Source organism: Zonotrichia albicollis, chromosome 3 (assembly GCF_047830755.1).
Source record: "Zonotrichia albicollis isolate bZonAlb1 chromosome 3, bZonAlb1.hap1, whole genome shotgun sequence".
Taxonomy (NCBI): Eukaryota; Metazoa; Chordata; class Aves; order Passeriformes; family Passerellidae; genus Zonotrichia; species Zonotrichia albicollis.
In genome coordinates this window covers 117,118,149-117,132,023 of record NC_133821.1, presented here as the reverse complement: position 1 = coordinate 117,132,023, position 13,875 = coordinate 117,118,149, and the positions used below count along the sequence as shown (strand labels likewise).

The window sequence follows — 13,875 nt, the reverse complement described above, 5'->3', positions numbered from 1 at the left end:
TGCCAACTTCTTTTTTGAATGTTTATTTTGCCTCTTATAATAGTAATACTCAAAAATATTTACTGGACCATAGGGTAGCCCACCTGAGAGTTGAATGGGGAGATCAGCACAACACTTTTTCCTTTCTGAAGAATTTTGGTAAGGCAGAAACTGAGTTATGGAAATGTTTAATTGATTCAAAGAGAAACTAGAATGTTCCTAATGCCAACTTTTCATTTATTTTTGATGTCTCTCTTAGACTTCATTTCAAAAATAATTAGTGGGGATTAAATTCATATCTTAAAGATTTTTTCAATATTTTAATTTTTGTGAATGTCTGTTCTTGTTTTCACTGGAAATTTGGTGGTTTTTTTTTTCCTTGAGAGGACATCAAAAGGCATTTCTACATGTTTCATCTATGTCTAAGAGCTGTAGCCTAAGACAAATGCAAACGATAAATATTAATTTTATAGTTTTTAAGTATAACCAGATGCTATCCAGAAGCTTATAAAGAGTACTTAATATCTGGATATATAAAATAATCTTTGTAGAAATGAAAAAGTTGACTAGTCATGTTCATCTTTTTCAGTCCTTATCGAAGGGTATAAGATATGAGGAACAGGGAAAGGAGAAAGAGAAGGGAAAAGTCATGGGTGGGGAACAAACATGAGAGTGAAAAGATAATGAATTTCTGTTGCACTCCATTTACTTTTAGTTTCATGACACAGCACAGAAATGCAACAAAAAGCCAAACATCTGCTCATATTTACTGTAGGAATAATAATCACTCTAAGGGTCAAGACAGCATAAAATCATTGTCCCCATAAGTCCACAGTTACTTGGAAGGAAGCACTTTCTGTGAATTTGTTCTGCTTTCTGCCTTCAAATTCAAAAGAAAGACAGTTCACCCCACAGAACTTAATGGTACCAAATTTATTGTAATTTCTTTAATATAGGATTCAAATGAACTGTTCTTCTTGTTATAGTCTCTGTTAATGTATCATATAACCTACCTACCATTGCCTAACTTCCCTGATCTTTTACAAAAATAAGTAGAACTCAGTGAGGCAGAAATGCTTTAAGATCTCTGGACAAAGCCTATATCTCACTCTCACAGGCTCTGCTATTGCAGATTTAGTTCTTATAACTGTATGGAGTGACCACAGGCCTTGTTTTAGAGATTTAGAACTATATCTGCCTTTTTTTTTTTTCCTCACATTAAAAGAAGCAATAGTTAATTAAGTAGTGTTCTTGCAAAGAGGGAATCATGACTAAGAGGAAATTATGAGTTTCAGCTCTAGATTTTTCTGGCAGTTAGGTAGAAACCAGCATGATCAAAAAGAAGAAAAAATATTTACATGATATTTATATTCAATTCCCTTTTTAGCAAAATGTACCACATGTTTTTTCATGCAAGAACAAGTCTGTATTTATTACATCAAAAGGCAACTATTCTATAAAGTGAAATACTATAAAATCAAACGGAATATGTATCTGTTACCAATTTTTTTTTATGCATTATCAAAGTTAGTACGTGGAAGCTGTGACTCAAACAAAAGATTGTTTTCCATTAGTCACTGTCACTGGATATTTGAGAAACTCATAAGTGCTATTTCTCTCATCACTGACTTGCAACAATTGCACCAAATAATTAACACTTACTGCCAAACTTCACGTTGTTTTATATGAAGCATTAAACTAAAGGTTCTCTGTGTGTATACACCCATGTGTTTGTACTTCATCTTTACTTGTTAAGCAAATAAATATCACTTGTTTATTACAATGTTCAAACACAGACTTGAAAATGCCACTGAAGTACTGGCTTTGTGCACATCAATGCCAACCTCACACATGACAAATGTATGACATTAATACCTTTATTCTTGCTGCTGTTCTTCTGTTTATGTCAGAGAATTTGTCATTTGTACTCCAGTTGCAAGCAATGAGAAAATTCCCCTACAGCTCCTTCCTTCAGCTTTTAAAGAGTGTTTCTGAGACTTTGCAATGTATAAAGCTTAATGCCATTTCTTGTAAAAACAGGCTGAGAATGTGGAAAGGGAAGACAGACAAAAAGTACTTAATTGTTGCTTCTCTAAATTTCCTCAGAGAGGTGGCAACAAACAGGCTAGGGTAAAATGTAAGGGCATGGGGGAAAAGGAAAATGACTAAAAAAGATGAGCAACATGGCACTTTATGGAGATAAAGCAGCTCAGGAAGAAATTAAATATATTGTAGAAAAGTAGAGCTGGATTATAAAACCTGATCCTAAAAAATAAAATGCAAATATAATTGGTAAACAAAATAGTCTGATAATTCTAAGGTATGTGAGTCAGCTTTCCTGAATTAGTCCCATGTCTACCTTTCACCAGAATTAGTTTCTTATCTACTTCTCACAAAGTGATCTTGAAAAAGATGCAATCCCATTTAGTGCCTCAGCTTCCTTATCAACAAAACTGGAATATAAAATACATGTCTCACAGAAAGCTAAGACCTTTTATTTGTGATAAAGAAGTAATGGCACTAATTTACTGCTATTAGAAAATGAAAAAGTACTTTGGTTTTTATTTACTATTTGGTATGCAGATGCTTAATAACCCTAAGTAAGAAAATTTCCATTATACCTGGTACTGTACAAAAACCTAGAAAAAGAAATTCTGACACTGAAAGTTACAAGTATGAAAAATTATGGGAGAAACAAAAGCACTTGACACAAGAAATATCTTAACATTGTAGACCTCATACGTGTATTGAACTAGGTTTTTTTGTGTGTGAGAGTGGAGAAGTGTGGTGCAAATAGAAGCTGGGTAGAATTAATATTGTTCTTCTTAATTTCAGAATTGTTATTCAGCAAGAAAACCAAGTGAGAAACGCAAACTGAGAGACCACAGAAATTAGAGACAATGAAAAATCTGAAGCTTTTTTCATCCAAGAACAGTTAGTGTAAGATCACTACCTTTCATAAAAATAATAAATGCTTTTTATTTTATTTCAAACAGGAAAAAAAACAGGTTTCTGAAATTTGAGAGTGGTCAATAGAGACGATAGCAGCCAAGAGAAAGGAAGAGATAAGAAAGCATACATAATCTGAGAAACATCAAAGTAGGTATTGGTAATGGACACTCCTAGCCTAAAAGCAGATAAGGCTTAGAACTTACTTTCATATAACTTTCCTTCCAATTCTTGGACTATACTGAGGTTTTCTTTATTATTCACAATGAATTAGCCGAGCAGACCCACCAGACACGTAATGGACTTGTACAATTATTTCCTTTCCATGCTCAGACCAGATAAGCAGATCTTAAGAGGAGAGAGCACTGAAATTTTCCTTTGCTTTCTGGCTTCTGAAAGAGTTGTAATTCATGTTTCTCAGACCATGAGGAGGCATGGGATGAAGGACCTAGTAAAAGCCTGAAGATAACCTTCTCCTTTTTCATCAAAGCTGTTTCACAAGGATATTTGACTCACAAGACTAACAGCATTTTCAACGTATATCCCAGATTTTGTCCAAAATTTTACCTTCAGGAGCTTTTAGTCCAGCAGTTAGCTTGTTTGTCTGATGCCCATTTAGGTCCTCCTTCATAATAGCTTTTTTTTTTTTTAGCACCACATAGCTTTGGCCACACTCCAAAGGTTTTTTTAAGAAAAGAATTGAATAGACTGCTATATAGCTAATTTATGCAGAAATTACTGTCAGTCTTATGGGCAGCTACCAAGCCTCACTGTGTTTGAAACTAATCACTTTACCAAGATATGATAATTTCATTTAACATTAGCAAACCATCTGGTGTCTTTATATCTTGTTGTAACACAGTGTCACTGTTTTACTCAGTCCACTCTCATTAAAACAAGACAAAAGTAGCTAAGGATAAACATACACACAGATGATAAATTTATCCTCTCAATTATCTTTGGGCAAACCCTACCCCCAGAACTCATACCCGCTTAGATTTTTGAAGTACAAGAGTACTACTAAAACCTAATCTGATCTCCTGTATAATGCAGGCTATCTCTTTCATGGAGTAACCTCTAAATCAAAAGAACAACATGCTTGTGTTGTGCTGCATCTATCCTCCTCATGATGGCTGCCTTTGATGGATGAATCCAACCCACTGCTAGATAAGTTATACCAGTGGTTAATGACTCTCACTCTTAAAACATGCACCTTATTTCTAGTCTGAATTTCCCTGACTTCAGCTATGAAACATTGGATCTCATTATGCCTTTTTCTGCTAGATTAGTGAGTCATCCACTGTCAAAAGTCTCATTCCCATCAAGGCATTTGCAAACCATGATCAAGTCACCTCTTAACCTTCTCTTCAGCAGATTAAACAGGCAGATCTTTAGCCTCTAACCGCAATGCTTATTTTCAGACCTACAGTCACTCCTTCACCTTTAATGAACCCTTTCCAATTTTAAGCATATTTTCAAAGTGTGATGACCAGAACAGGACACAAAAGTTCATCAGTATTTTCCTTAATGCCATACAAAATGGGACTTCCTACTTGATATTCAGTTATCCATATATCAGAGGATATAATAACATACCATTTAAAACTGTTTTATCAGTGTCCTGTGCTCTTTGTATTTTTTAGCACTGTCTATGAGATATTCAATTCTAGCAGAACCTTATAATGCAATTCCACTTAAGGTGTTATTTTAAAATATTTTCTTGCATTTTTATCTTTTTTTATGTAAGGAAATGACATTCTTGAAGTAATTAGCTTTTGCTGACTAGAAGTATGTTTTGAAAACGCTCAAATGCAGATATACTATGTTGACCAAAATTATAGCACTTTATTTTCTGATAACTCCACATCATTAGGGAAAAATACCTGATTTTACCAGGAACTTCACAATTAAAGGCTGTATATATACATATATGATTTGGTTTACCATTCATGGAATACATATGTAATTATAGCACTTACATCAAGACAACACTAATGTTCTCCTGGAGATTGCTTCAAATACTGAATGAATCAAATGGGATTGTATATTTTTCCTTTACTTTCCTGTTTGAGCATGATTTTCCCTTATTGACAGTCTGCAAGAACAGATGTAGCTACGTCTAATGCTTAAGTTTAAATTAATTTCATTAGGCAATTAGTATCCATTAATAATAAAAAATATTAATAGTAGTAACAAATAATATAAATTAATTTTCTACCAGATGAGGTAGTAAACAACAGAAAAATATTTCAAATCAGTTGGTTCCAAGTTGGAATGGTTTTTAATTTTTGTTTCAGTTTCATAGCATAAAACACTTGCTAATAATGATTTGTTCACACAATAATTGAGAAAATATATATTTTCAATAGAATAAACCTTAATTTGACCTAAAATTTAGCAGATGAATAGATAAATTCTATGTTTTCTTATAATTTCTCTTTTTCACTCATGATGAAGGAGGAAAATTAATTAATGTAAAAAAAGTAATGCTAAATTATGTGATCTGACATCCTAAATCTGTTGTGTTTAAATCTAGGATTATTTCAACTGCAGACAAAAATCTTCAATGAAGGATGTGAAAATGCTATTTCATTAGACATAAGGCCTCTAGTTCTTGGATACAATACATTAGATAATCACAAAATATATCTGGACAAATGTAAACGGAAGAATAAAGCAGAAAGGAATAATTTTGCGTAAAAGGGAGCACCATAGTAATATGTCTGGGGGAAAAAAGTCCACAGAAAGAGGGATGCACTTTGCACTTAGAAATTTAGAAAACCTACCTTAGAAGTATTTAAAAAAAAAAAAAAAGCAGGTTACTAGAAAATAAGGATGAGACAGAAAACTAAAAATTTAAAGTTGCTTCCTAATATTTCCACAATGTCTACACCTTGAATCTAAAATAGAATTAGATCAAAATTTTCTCCCATACTATAATTAAGTCAAATCCTAGTGTGTTTTCTGGTATTTCAATAAATACCTTATTTTTTATGTCTCAAGACAAAAATAATTTTGACATTTTTAAAACACACAGTCTTTAAACTTTCAATGTCCTTACTTTTAACTACACATTTCCTGACACAATGAGATCTCTAATTGATTAGTTACTTCTATCAATTTCATCAGCTCCTTTTCCAATGAGTATTCAGAGGAGAATACTCAGAACATTCCCAATGCAAGGTTTTAAGTTAAGCAGCCTGAAACATTCTGAGATATTGGAGTTGAATGATTTTTATTTCCAAGCAGAAGCTGAGAGCCTTAGAAAGTATTTATTTTATAAATTAAAACTATTTGTACACTTTGATTGGGTACAAGGTCTATGATCATAGGATTAAACAGAGATTATTTAGCCTTGATATGTAAACAAATCTCTTTAAATTTCATGAGAGAAATTGAGCACACAGTCCTCAATTTCTGTACCAGTTTAAAAGCTACCTCGGCACTCACTTTGCTGATTACAAGTGCCAATGTGACAGCCAACACAGAGCTTTAGGTGATTGCATAATCATTCTTAAAACTAGGCTATAGTAGCCAAAAAGTCTTCAGAAATTATCAAAGATCAGGCAAACATTGTTAAATACCTCTCTGGAAGTTCTGAGACACCTCTGTGCTATCCAGCATCAGGAGTTAAAGAACAAACCATCTTCTTTCATAAATATTTATCACTAATTTAAGTCTGCTTAAATGCCTGATGAATCTAGACAAGAAATATTTTCCTCTAATTCAGTATCTCACTTGACTATATTTCAAATTTAATTATCTTATTAGCAGGTTAAGAGAAACAGAAAAACTGGGATAATCTGAGATTTTTACTTGGACTCAAAATTTCATTCAAAAGTTTCTCAAAATTATGAAGTCCAAAAAGATTTCCTCAGTACAGCCACTAATACCCTTAGTGTTTCTTGAGTAAAGACTACAATTAGGTATAATGCTGTCGAATTAAAACTAACTTTTAATAGGACAAAGTTTAATCTTGTGTGCAGCTATAAAATATCTGAGGAAAGTACTCAGGTTTCTTCATGTACTTCACTGTTATAAATCCAATTCATTAATAGAAAATCATCAAAAAAACTGTGGGAGATTTTTCATTTGATTCCTTTGCTATCTATTTAATTAAAAAAAAGGTTTCCACTTGTTTTTGACAGCATCAGGAATCATAGTAGCTGCCCTTCAGCAAGGTGCAAAAGCTTTCCCCCCAAAAATCATGTTATAACATGTGAAACAGAACATAAAACTTACCTTGAAAAAAGTCATGGTTGCTCCATCTTCTACTGCCCCATACTCTATCTTTGTCTGCTTGGCCAAGTCGTCAGCAGAGTCAATGGGGGACTCCATCCGCTCCACTGTCAGAAAGGCGGCTAGGTTAGCAGTGTACGAGGAAATGATGATAAGTGTGAAAAACCACCAAATGCCTCCCACTATCCTGGTGGAGAGGGCTTTGGGCATGAGCTCAGAACCTAACGAAAACCAGGGGAGAAAGGTGAAACGGATGCACAGAAAACAATTCATCAGCGTTCAGCACTTTTTGCCACAGTGGGGAAATGGATTCACTGTGCAAAAAAAAATCTTAAAGCTACAGGTTTAGATGTACTGCTTGTACAAACACACACAACTGAAATGCAAAATAACTGGTTAAATTTATAAAGACATATCTTTTTGGAGCTGTGGGAATCAAAATATAGTAATGGGAGATTCGCTGATCAGTTCCATTTTAGAATTTCTGAACATATATAGAAATACCAAGAGTAAAAAGCAGTTGCTACAACTTGCTTTCCAGAAAAAATAAGCAATTGATGAAGTTACTAGATATGAAATAAAGGATTAAAGGATTAAAGAAATAAAAGAAAACCTTAAATCTATTAAAAATATTCTTTTGAGTTTTTTTCATTTGCATTATTGTAAAGGATAGTTTATTAAATGTTGACATGAAAAATTAATATCTCCCATCTCTATGTTTAGCCCCACAATTTCATATAAATATGGGTGGCTATGCTAAAAACTTCAATTTAATAAAATAGTAATAAAAATATTAGACTTCTATACATAAACTTGATAGATTATAATGCATTGCTGGAGTTGCCTGCTCATGGCACTAAAGAATGGAGGGGGAGACAGACACTGTAATTTGCATAATTTTTAATGCAAATTTAGAGCCTAATGAGACAAATTGAAGCACATAAACTCCTCTTGTGTCTAATTACAAAAATAGGAATAAATTAAATTCACTGTAAAGTACAATTACAAATATTTATCATAAATGAGCATGTATGGATTTTTTCCATAATGTTATAATTGAATGAAATGAAATTTCTAATGATGTCAAATTAACAATTTCAAGCTTCATTTTGAGAACTTTATGTAAGATCTTCTAGAAGTATCTGGAAACTTGTTTTCAAGGAAACAGTTTCATCATATCCTTTATACCATTGTACTGAAACAACCCCTTTTTGTTAATTGGTTACTATGTTTGCTCTTATATCTCCTGGGTAAAATGGAATGAAGGCAAGATGGACTATTTTATTCCTGTTAAATTTTAGTGCTTATATTGAATTAGTTAAGGAACTGGTCCAGCAAGGTAACACATCTTCATATAGGTGAAAGATTATGCCAAACTTCCAAACTCAATGTGAAAAAAAAGAACAGAAGGGCTGGGGAGGGGGGGGAGGGAGGAAGAAAACAAAAGAAAGGGAAAAAAGAAGTGGTATCATAACTGGACTACTGTATTCAAAAACAGCCCATCTTACCCTGCAGTTCATCTTACCCTTGCTGTTTCAAACAAAAAAGGCTGACACACTTGGACATGACAGCCAACTCCAGCGCCAGACTCTGCCTAGAATTCTGCAAGGGAAAAAGTAGAAAAGTACCTGTCTGATGGAGTTGCTCCTAGGCCCTGTCATTCAGACACCTAGACACCATAACACTAAGAGACTTCCCAACAAGCCCACTATCATTAACTCTTTTTAATTGCTCTCATTTCATGTTAAACACCAGTAACGTCAGACAGGACTGGAAAGGAGAGAAGAGTGGAGCCACCGGCCGCAGTTTCCCCGGTTCCCACGAGCTCGTTCCTTACCGGGGACTGAAAGCGACTGAAACCACCTGGGCCCGTGGAACAGAGCCTGGTCAGGGGCTGACTGTCATGTACCCAAGGTAACGCCATGTCCAGCACCATATCCCACAGTTTCCTGGGAGCAGGAGGTGCCAGCAAGACTGCATGAGTTTCCTCTAGCATGTACCCTCCAGCACTCAGCAAATCTTTTGGAAAGGAGCAGCACTTCATATGCTGATATGAGTATGGCCCAAGTGCTTCTATGTTGTTGCTGCTATTAGGTGAGAGCCTCCGTGTTTGTCTGAAAGCCTGCTTTTAGATGACTTTGGGTTTTTGAGATTTCTTTTTAAAGCAATCAACAAAATCAAGACTGATGCTGTATCCTTACAATGATGCCTTTAAAGTTTATTAAAGGCTGAACTGAGTAAAGGTAAAACAATTTAAGGCAAGGACATAGGGTCAGGCTTAATTCTGAAAAACTAGTTTTCCTTCAAGGAAAACTATTATCCTCCAAAAATATCTTTTAAAATGAAGGTTGGGTTTTTTTTTTCTTGTTTTGATTCTCAAAAACAATGTTTAGATGTTACAGACTAAAGAATCTTTTTCTTGCTTAAAGATGATACAAAAATCTAAATTGCTTTTTCCATCATAGAAGCATAAAGCCACATGAGAAATAAAACTCATCATTGATAGAAATTCTGACAATCCTGAGAACTGTGAATGGAATTTGAAATACCTTCTTTCATTCAGCATCCCTTTTGTGATAGCTTCCTTAAAAGCAATCATTATCTTACAAACATGTATTTGGCAATTGTGTTTCAACTATATAATTTCTTGACATGTATATTGACAACCTAGTTGATAGTAAACAGCCAGCTATAAAAATATTTTTATTTCGGATTTGAAATCCTGATTTCTTTTTACCCATTAATTCATGTTTTTCTGAGCACAGTACTCTTCTTTCTGAGGCATTAGAGACTTTTTAAGCCTACCAACAGGCTATATGACAGAATATTTATTGCAGTTACAGGAAAGCTTCATTTGATGAGTCAAAACCAGGATTTATTTATGGCTGGTGTATTAATAATGGTAAGTTTTAAAAATGATTGCTCAGGGATATTCATTAAAACAACTCTACCAATATGCACTTGTTCCTGCCAATATTTTCTATTATTTTTTGGGGAGATATGCAATGGTTATTTTTCCAGAAAGAAAAGCCATTCCTTTTAATGGCCCTTTACCAGGACTAACAATGTTTTGCATTACACTATATTGCCCAGTGAAATGTCAGTGCAAAATATGAAACTGTGCCATTCAAATGTGTCTGATATTATATGACTGTGTTCGAATCCTTATGGAAAAGAGCAATAAAATGGTGATATATTTTTATGGATCTGTATATTTGGTATGCTTTCAAAATAAGAGGAATATGACAAGGAAATTACAGAGTTTTAAGAATGTGCTAAAGCATTTTACTTAGACAGTTATAGTTAAAACTGCATGTTGGTTTTACTCTGAACAATATGACAGCCGCAAATTTTATTGTCAGCAATGGCATCAGTTTCTCAGTGCATGGATGGTTGAATATAGACCTTGTTGAATGGTCATTCTGATTTTAAAAATATAAATTATGGCTGGACAGTATTAAATCTCCTATATTATTTTATTTTATAGGTTCTAGCTACTAGATAAAATCTATCTGTAGTTGAAAAGTTTCTAGACCAAAATTAAACAAATCATAGATTCTTATATTATAGTCTTATCTGACAAAGATATACTCATTCCTAGGTTGTTTAAATGGAATTTTTTTTTAGGTAATGGACAGATTAGCCAATTTAATTATCCAGTAAGGGTTTCCTGTTTAGGAAATAAACTGTATGGCTATGCTGAAATTTTTTTAAGCCTTAAATTTTTTTATCTGTCTTCAGGCTAATTCGTAAGGTGTTGGGAATAATCATAAAAAAGCTGGGTTGTGGCTACATGCACAGAGGCACCCATGCAAGCGACTTGCGCCAGAGAACTGTGACCCCCAGCAAAAAGTGGGACATGGTGCCCAAGAGAAAGAGCAGACTGAGTCGTGTACCTTGCTGCATGAGAGCTCCAACTCCAAACCAGAAACTATTTAGCAAGGTAAAATTGTTTTCCACCACGTCTGAGTCAGGGTTGCAAGGATGTGGGTTATACCACTCATAGGGACTAAACCTGCGGCAATTGACAGAAGAAAAAGAACAGATTTAAAGTGCAGCCATCACAAAGCCTATCCAGCAAAACTGCTGCAAAAGAAAAAGAAAAACAAGAGAGGTTATAAAGAAAATAGTGATTGAAAGTTTTTACAGTGCGATTGCATAACAGTTAACAGCAATATTAAGAAAAAACAATATTGAAGATTAACATTCTTAACTGCTGCTGATACTGATAAAGTTGCATACAGATTGGCTCTGAAAGTTTCCAAGTGCCACCTGCAAACATCAAAGCACTCATTCTTTTATTGACACCAACAGAATTCCAGACAATTGGTCCCATTTAGGATTAGGCTCTTATAACCACTGTGTCAGTATTTTGCATCTTGAAAGAAAATTAACATCTGTTAAATCTCAGAACTCCACTAGAAAAAAAAAAAAAACATCAGGCAAAAGGCTTTTTTCTCATTAAAATTACAAATAATGAAGATACCAGAAAATAAATAGTTGGCAGTAAAAGTGACATTGCTAATCACCAAACACTACTATTCACAGAAAAAAAATACTATAGCAAAATAAAGGAATTGAATCCTGTCCTGTGAGGTGCACAGTAGCATCCCTGGAAAGGTTTTCCAAAAGAAGCTGGGGACACTCACAAGCACCTTGCAGAGCCAGGCTCTGAGAAAAGAAAAAAGAAAAGAAAAGGGAAAGATAAACATAAAGGAAAAGACAATTTAATTATCTCAAAAATAGATAAAACAGAGATAGTAGAAAGATGCCTGAGTCTGGCAATAGATTACAAGCAGATTATATACAATCAATCTAATTCTTGGCTTTGCAATTGCTGTGCATTATGATGAGTTCATATCTAAATGCTATTTTATCAACTGAAGCTAAAACAAGCAAACATGTCTAGATAAATTATTCTTTGTTACAATTTCTTTTGTAAAATAAAGATTTTCAGTTCTCTCTTCCTCATGGTACTTTTGGAGAACTAAATTTTAATTGCAATGGGCAGGATTATTCTAATCATTTTTAAGTTTTAATCACCATGCCTGGACTTGGAGGCACACTGTTGAGAGGGACTTTTATTTTATGCTTAAATCATGTCTTAAATCTTTGCTAATGAATACATGTGTAACATGTGTAACATTTGTAATATGTTGCATGTGCGTAATATATCTGAGTGAAAAAAAATGAAAATCACAACAGTAGAATGGAACTAGCACAAGACACCAGCACAATAATTTTTAAAATTACAGATTTTAACTATTAAATCAATATTAATGTATTTTCATAATTTCTCAAATCATTAAAGCCACTCTGTTAAAAACCCTTGGATAGGCAGCCTTTATAAAAGAACTTTTCTGGTGTATTTTATAATCAAAGATATCTGAATAATTCATCTGTCACTTTGAAAAATAGAATTTTTTTCACAATAATATTTCAAACACATTATAATACAGAAAATCAAATGTTCCACTTTGAAGCTCTTAATGTAATGTTAAAGCACCTCTCATCTTAAAAGTGTCTACTTGACAAAGAACTGTTTCATTTGGATCTCCAAAGTAATACTGATATGCTCTGCAAAAATATTGTTTGGGTTCTAATTAAACATTGTGACCTGAATTCTTCTATTACTTTATAGTAAAACTAGATCAGAAGTTTACTGCCTCATTAAAAATCTAAATATCTTTCATGTCATGTTTTTTTCAATCCAACAAAACCTGGAAACCAAGCACTTGGTGAAACTGAAGCAGGCTTTTATACTCTTTTGCTGAGAGATATTTGAAGATTGAATTGGAAAACACCTTTTTCTTGTGAGGCCAGTGTTTGCTAGACAAAACAAATATATTTTTTCTATTAAAATATATATTTCAAGTTGTTTACAGTGATTGTGACATTGCTGAACAATCTAAAATATAACTTGGCAGTTTTACCTTTTGGTTCTGATGGCTTATCTTATTTAATAATTTTTATTTTATTTTGAAGCAGAGAAAAATTGTCCATAGTTGCAAAAAAAGGAGGAAACAACCTACAAGACATACAAGATGGCTTTAGGAGAAAGAAACAATGCAATCTAAGTCGTATAGTTGTAGAATTTTCTACTTATACAGTAAGGAAGATTAATACTGATTTATTGTGGATAAATACTGTTCCTCCTTATTTTAAGGATGCTCTATGATATTAGATTGTCTAGTGTAAAAATCTTAAGGTATGGATCCTTAATCAATTTTTTTAATGTCCTACGTGTGTACATAAGTTTCATGCTGTTTAGCCTATCTCAAAAAATATTCCTAAGTCACAGAGTTCCTTGTTCACCTAGCAGGTTTTATAAGCCAGGATCATGCTCAGGGCAGTGTCCATTGTTTCAAAACAAGGGACTGTTCAGTCATGTCTCAAAAACACACAGAGACAAGAATTCCACAGCTTCTTGGGAAAATCATTCCCATGTTTAGTTATCATGACAACAATTTATCTAAGTCAGGCTAGAACCTGCCTTGTTTCCAAGCATCAAGAACACCATCTTTTTTTATCAGCTTCTCTTATTTGAAAGTGACTGTTAGGGAAATTCCTTCTGCCTGATCCCAGAACTGTTCACACTCTTTAAATGTGGAATAGTAAATGATATTATGAGAATAATCACTTTCCTTGATTAATGGACTACCTTCCTATTAATTTAAATGCAGAACATTTACTCAGTCAAGAACAAGC

At 33.6% G+C, this 13,875-nt stretch overlaps 1 protein-coding gene across 7 annotated transcripts in view; it reads right to left on the bottom strand.

The window, feature by feature from the left end:
* The window catches only part of GRIK2 (glutamate ionotropic receptor kainate type subunit 2), a 366,111-nt gene that overhangs the window by 82,624 nt on the left and 269,612 nt on the right, over positions 1–13,875 (bottom strand). For 6 of the 7 annotated variants that reach the window (XM_074538574.1, XM_074538571.1, XM_074538573.1 and 3 more), the window contains 2 exons: positions 11,064–11,182; positions 7,171–7,388 (listed from right to left, as the gene is read on the bottom strand). In XM_074538574.1, coding sequence (XP_074394675.1) covers positions 7,171–7,388; positions 11,064–11,182 — 337 coding nt within the window. The other variant, XM_074538577.1, reaches the window with a different exon arrangement.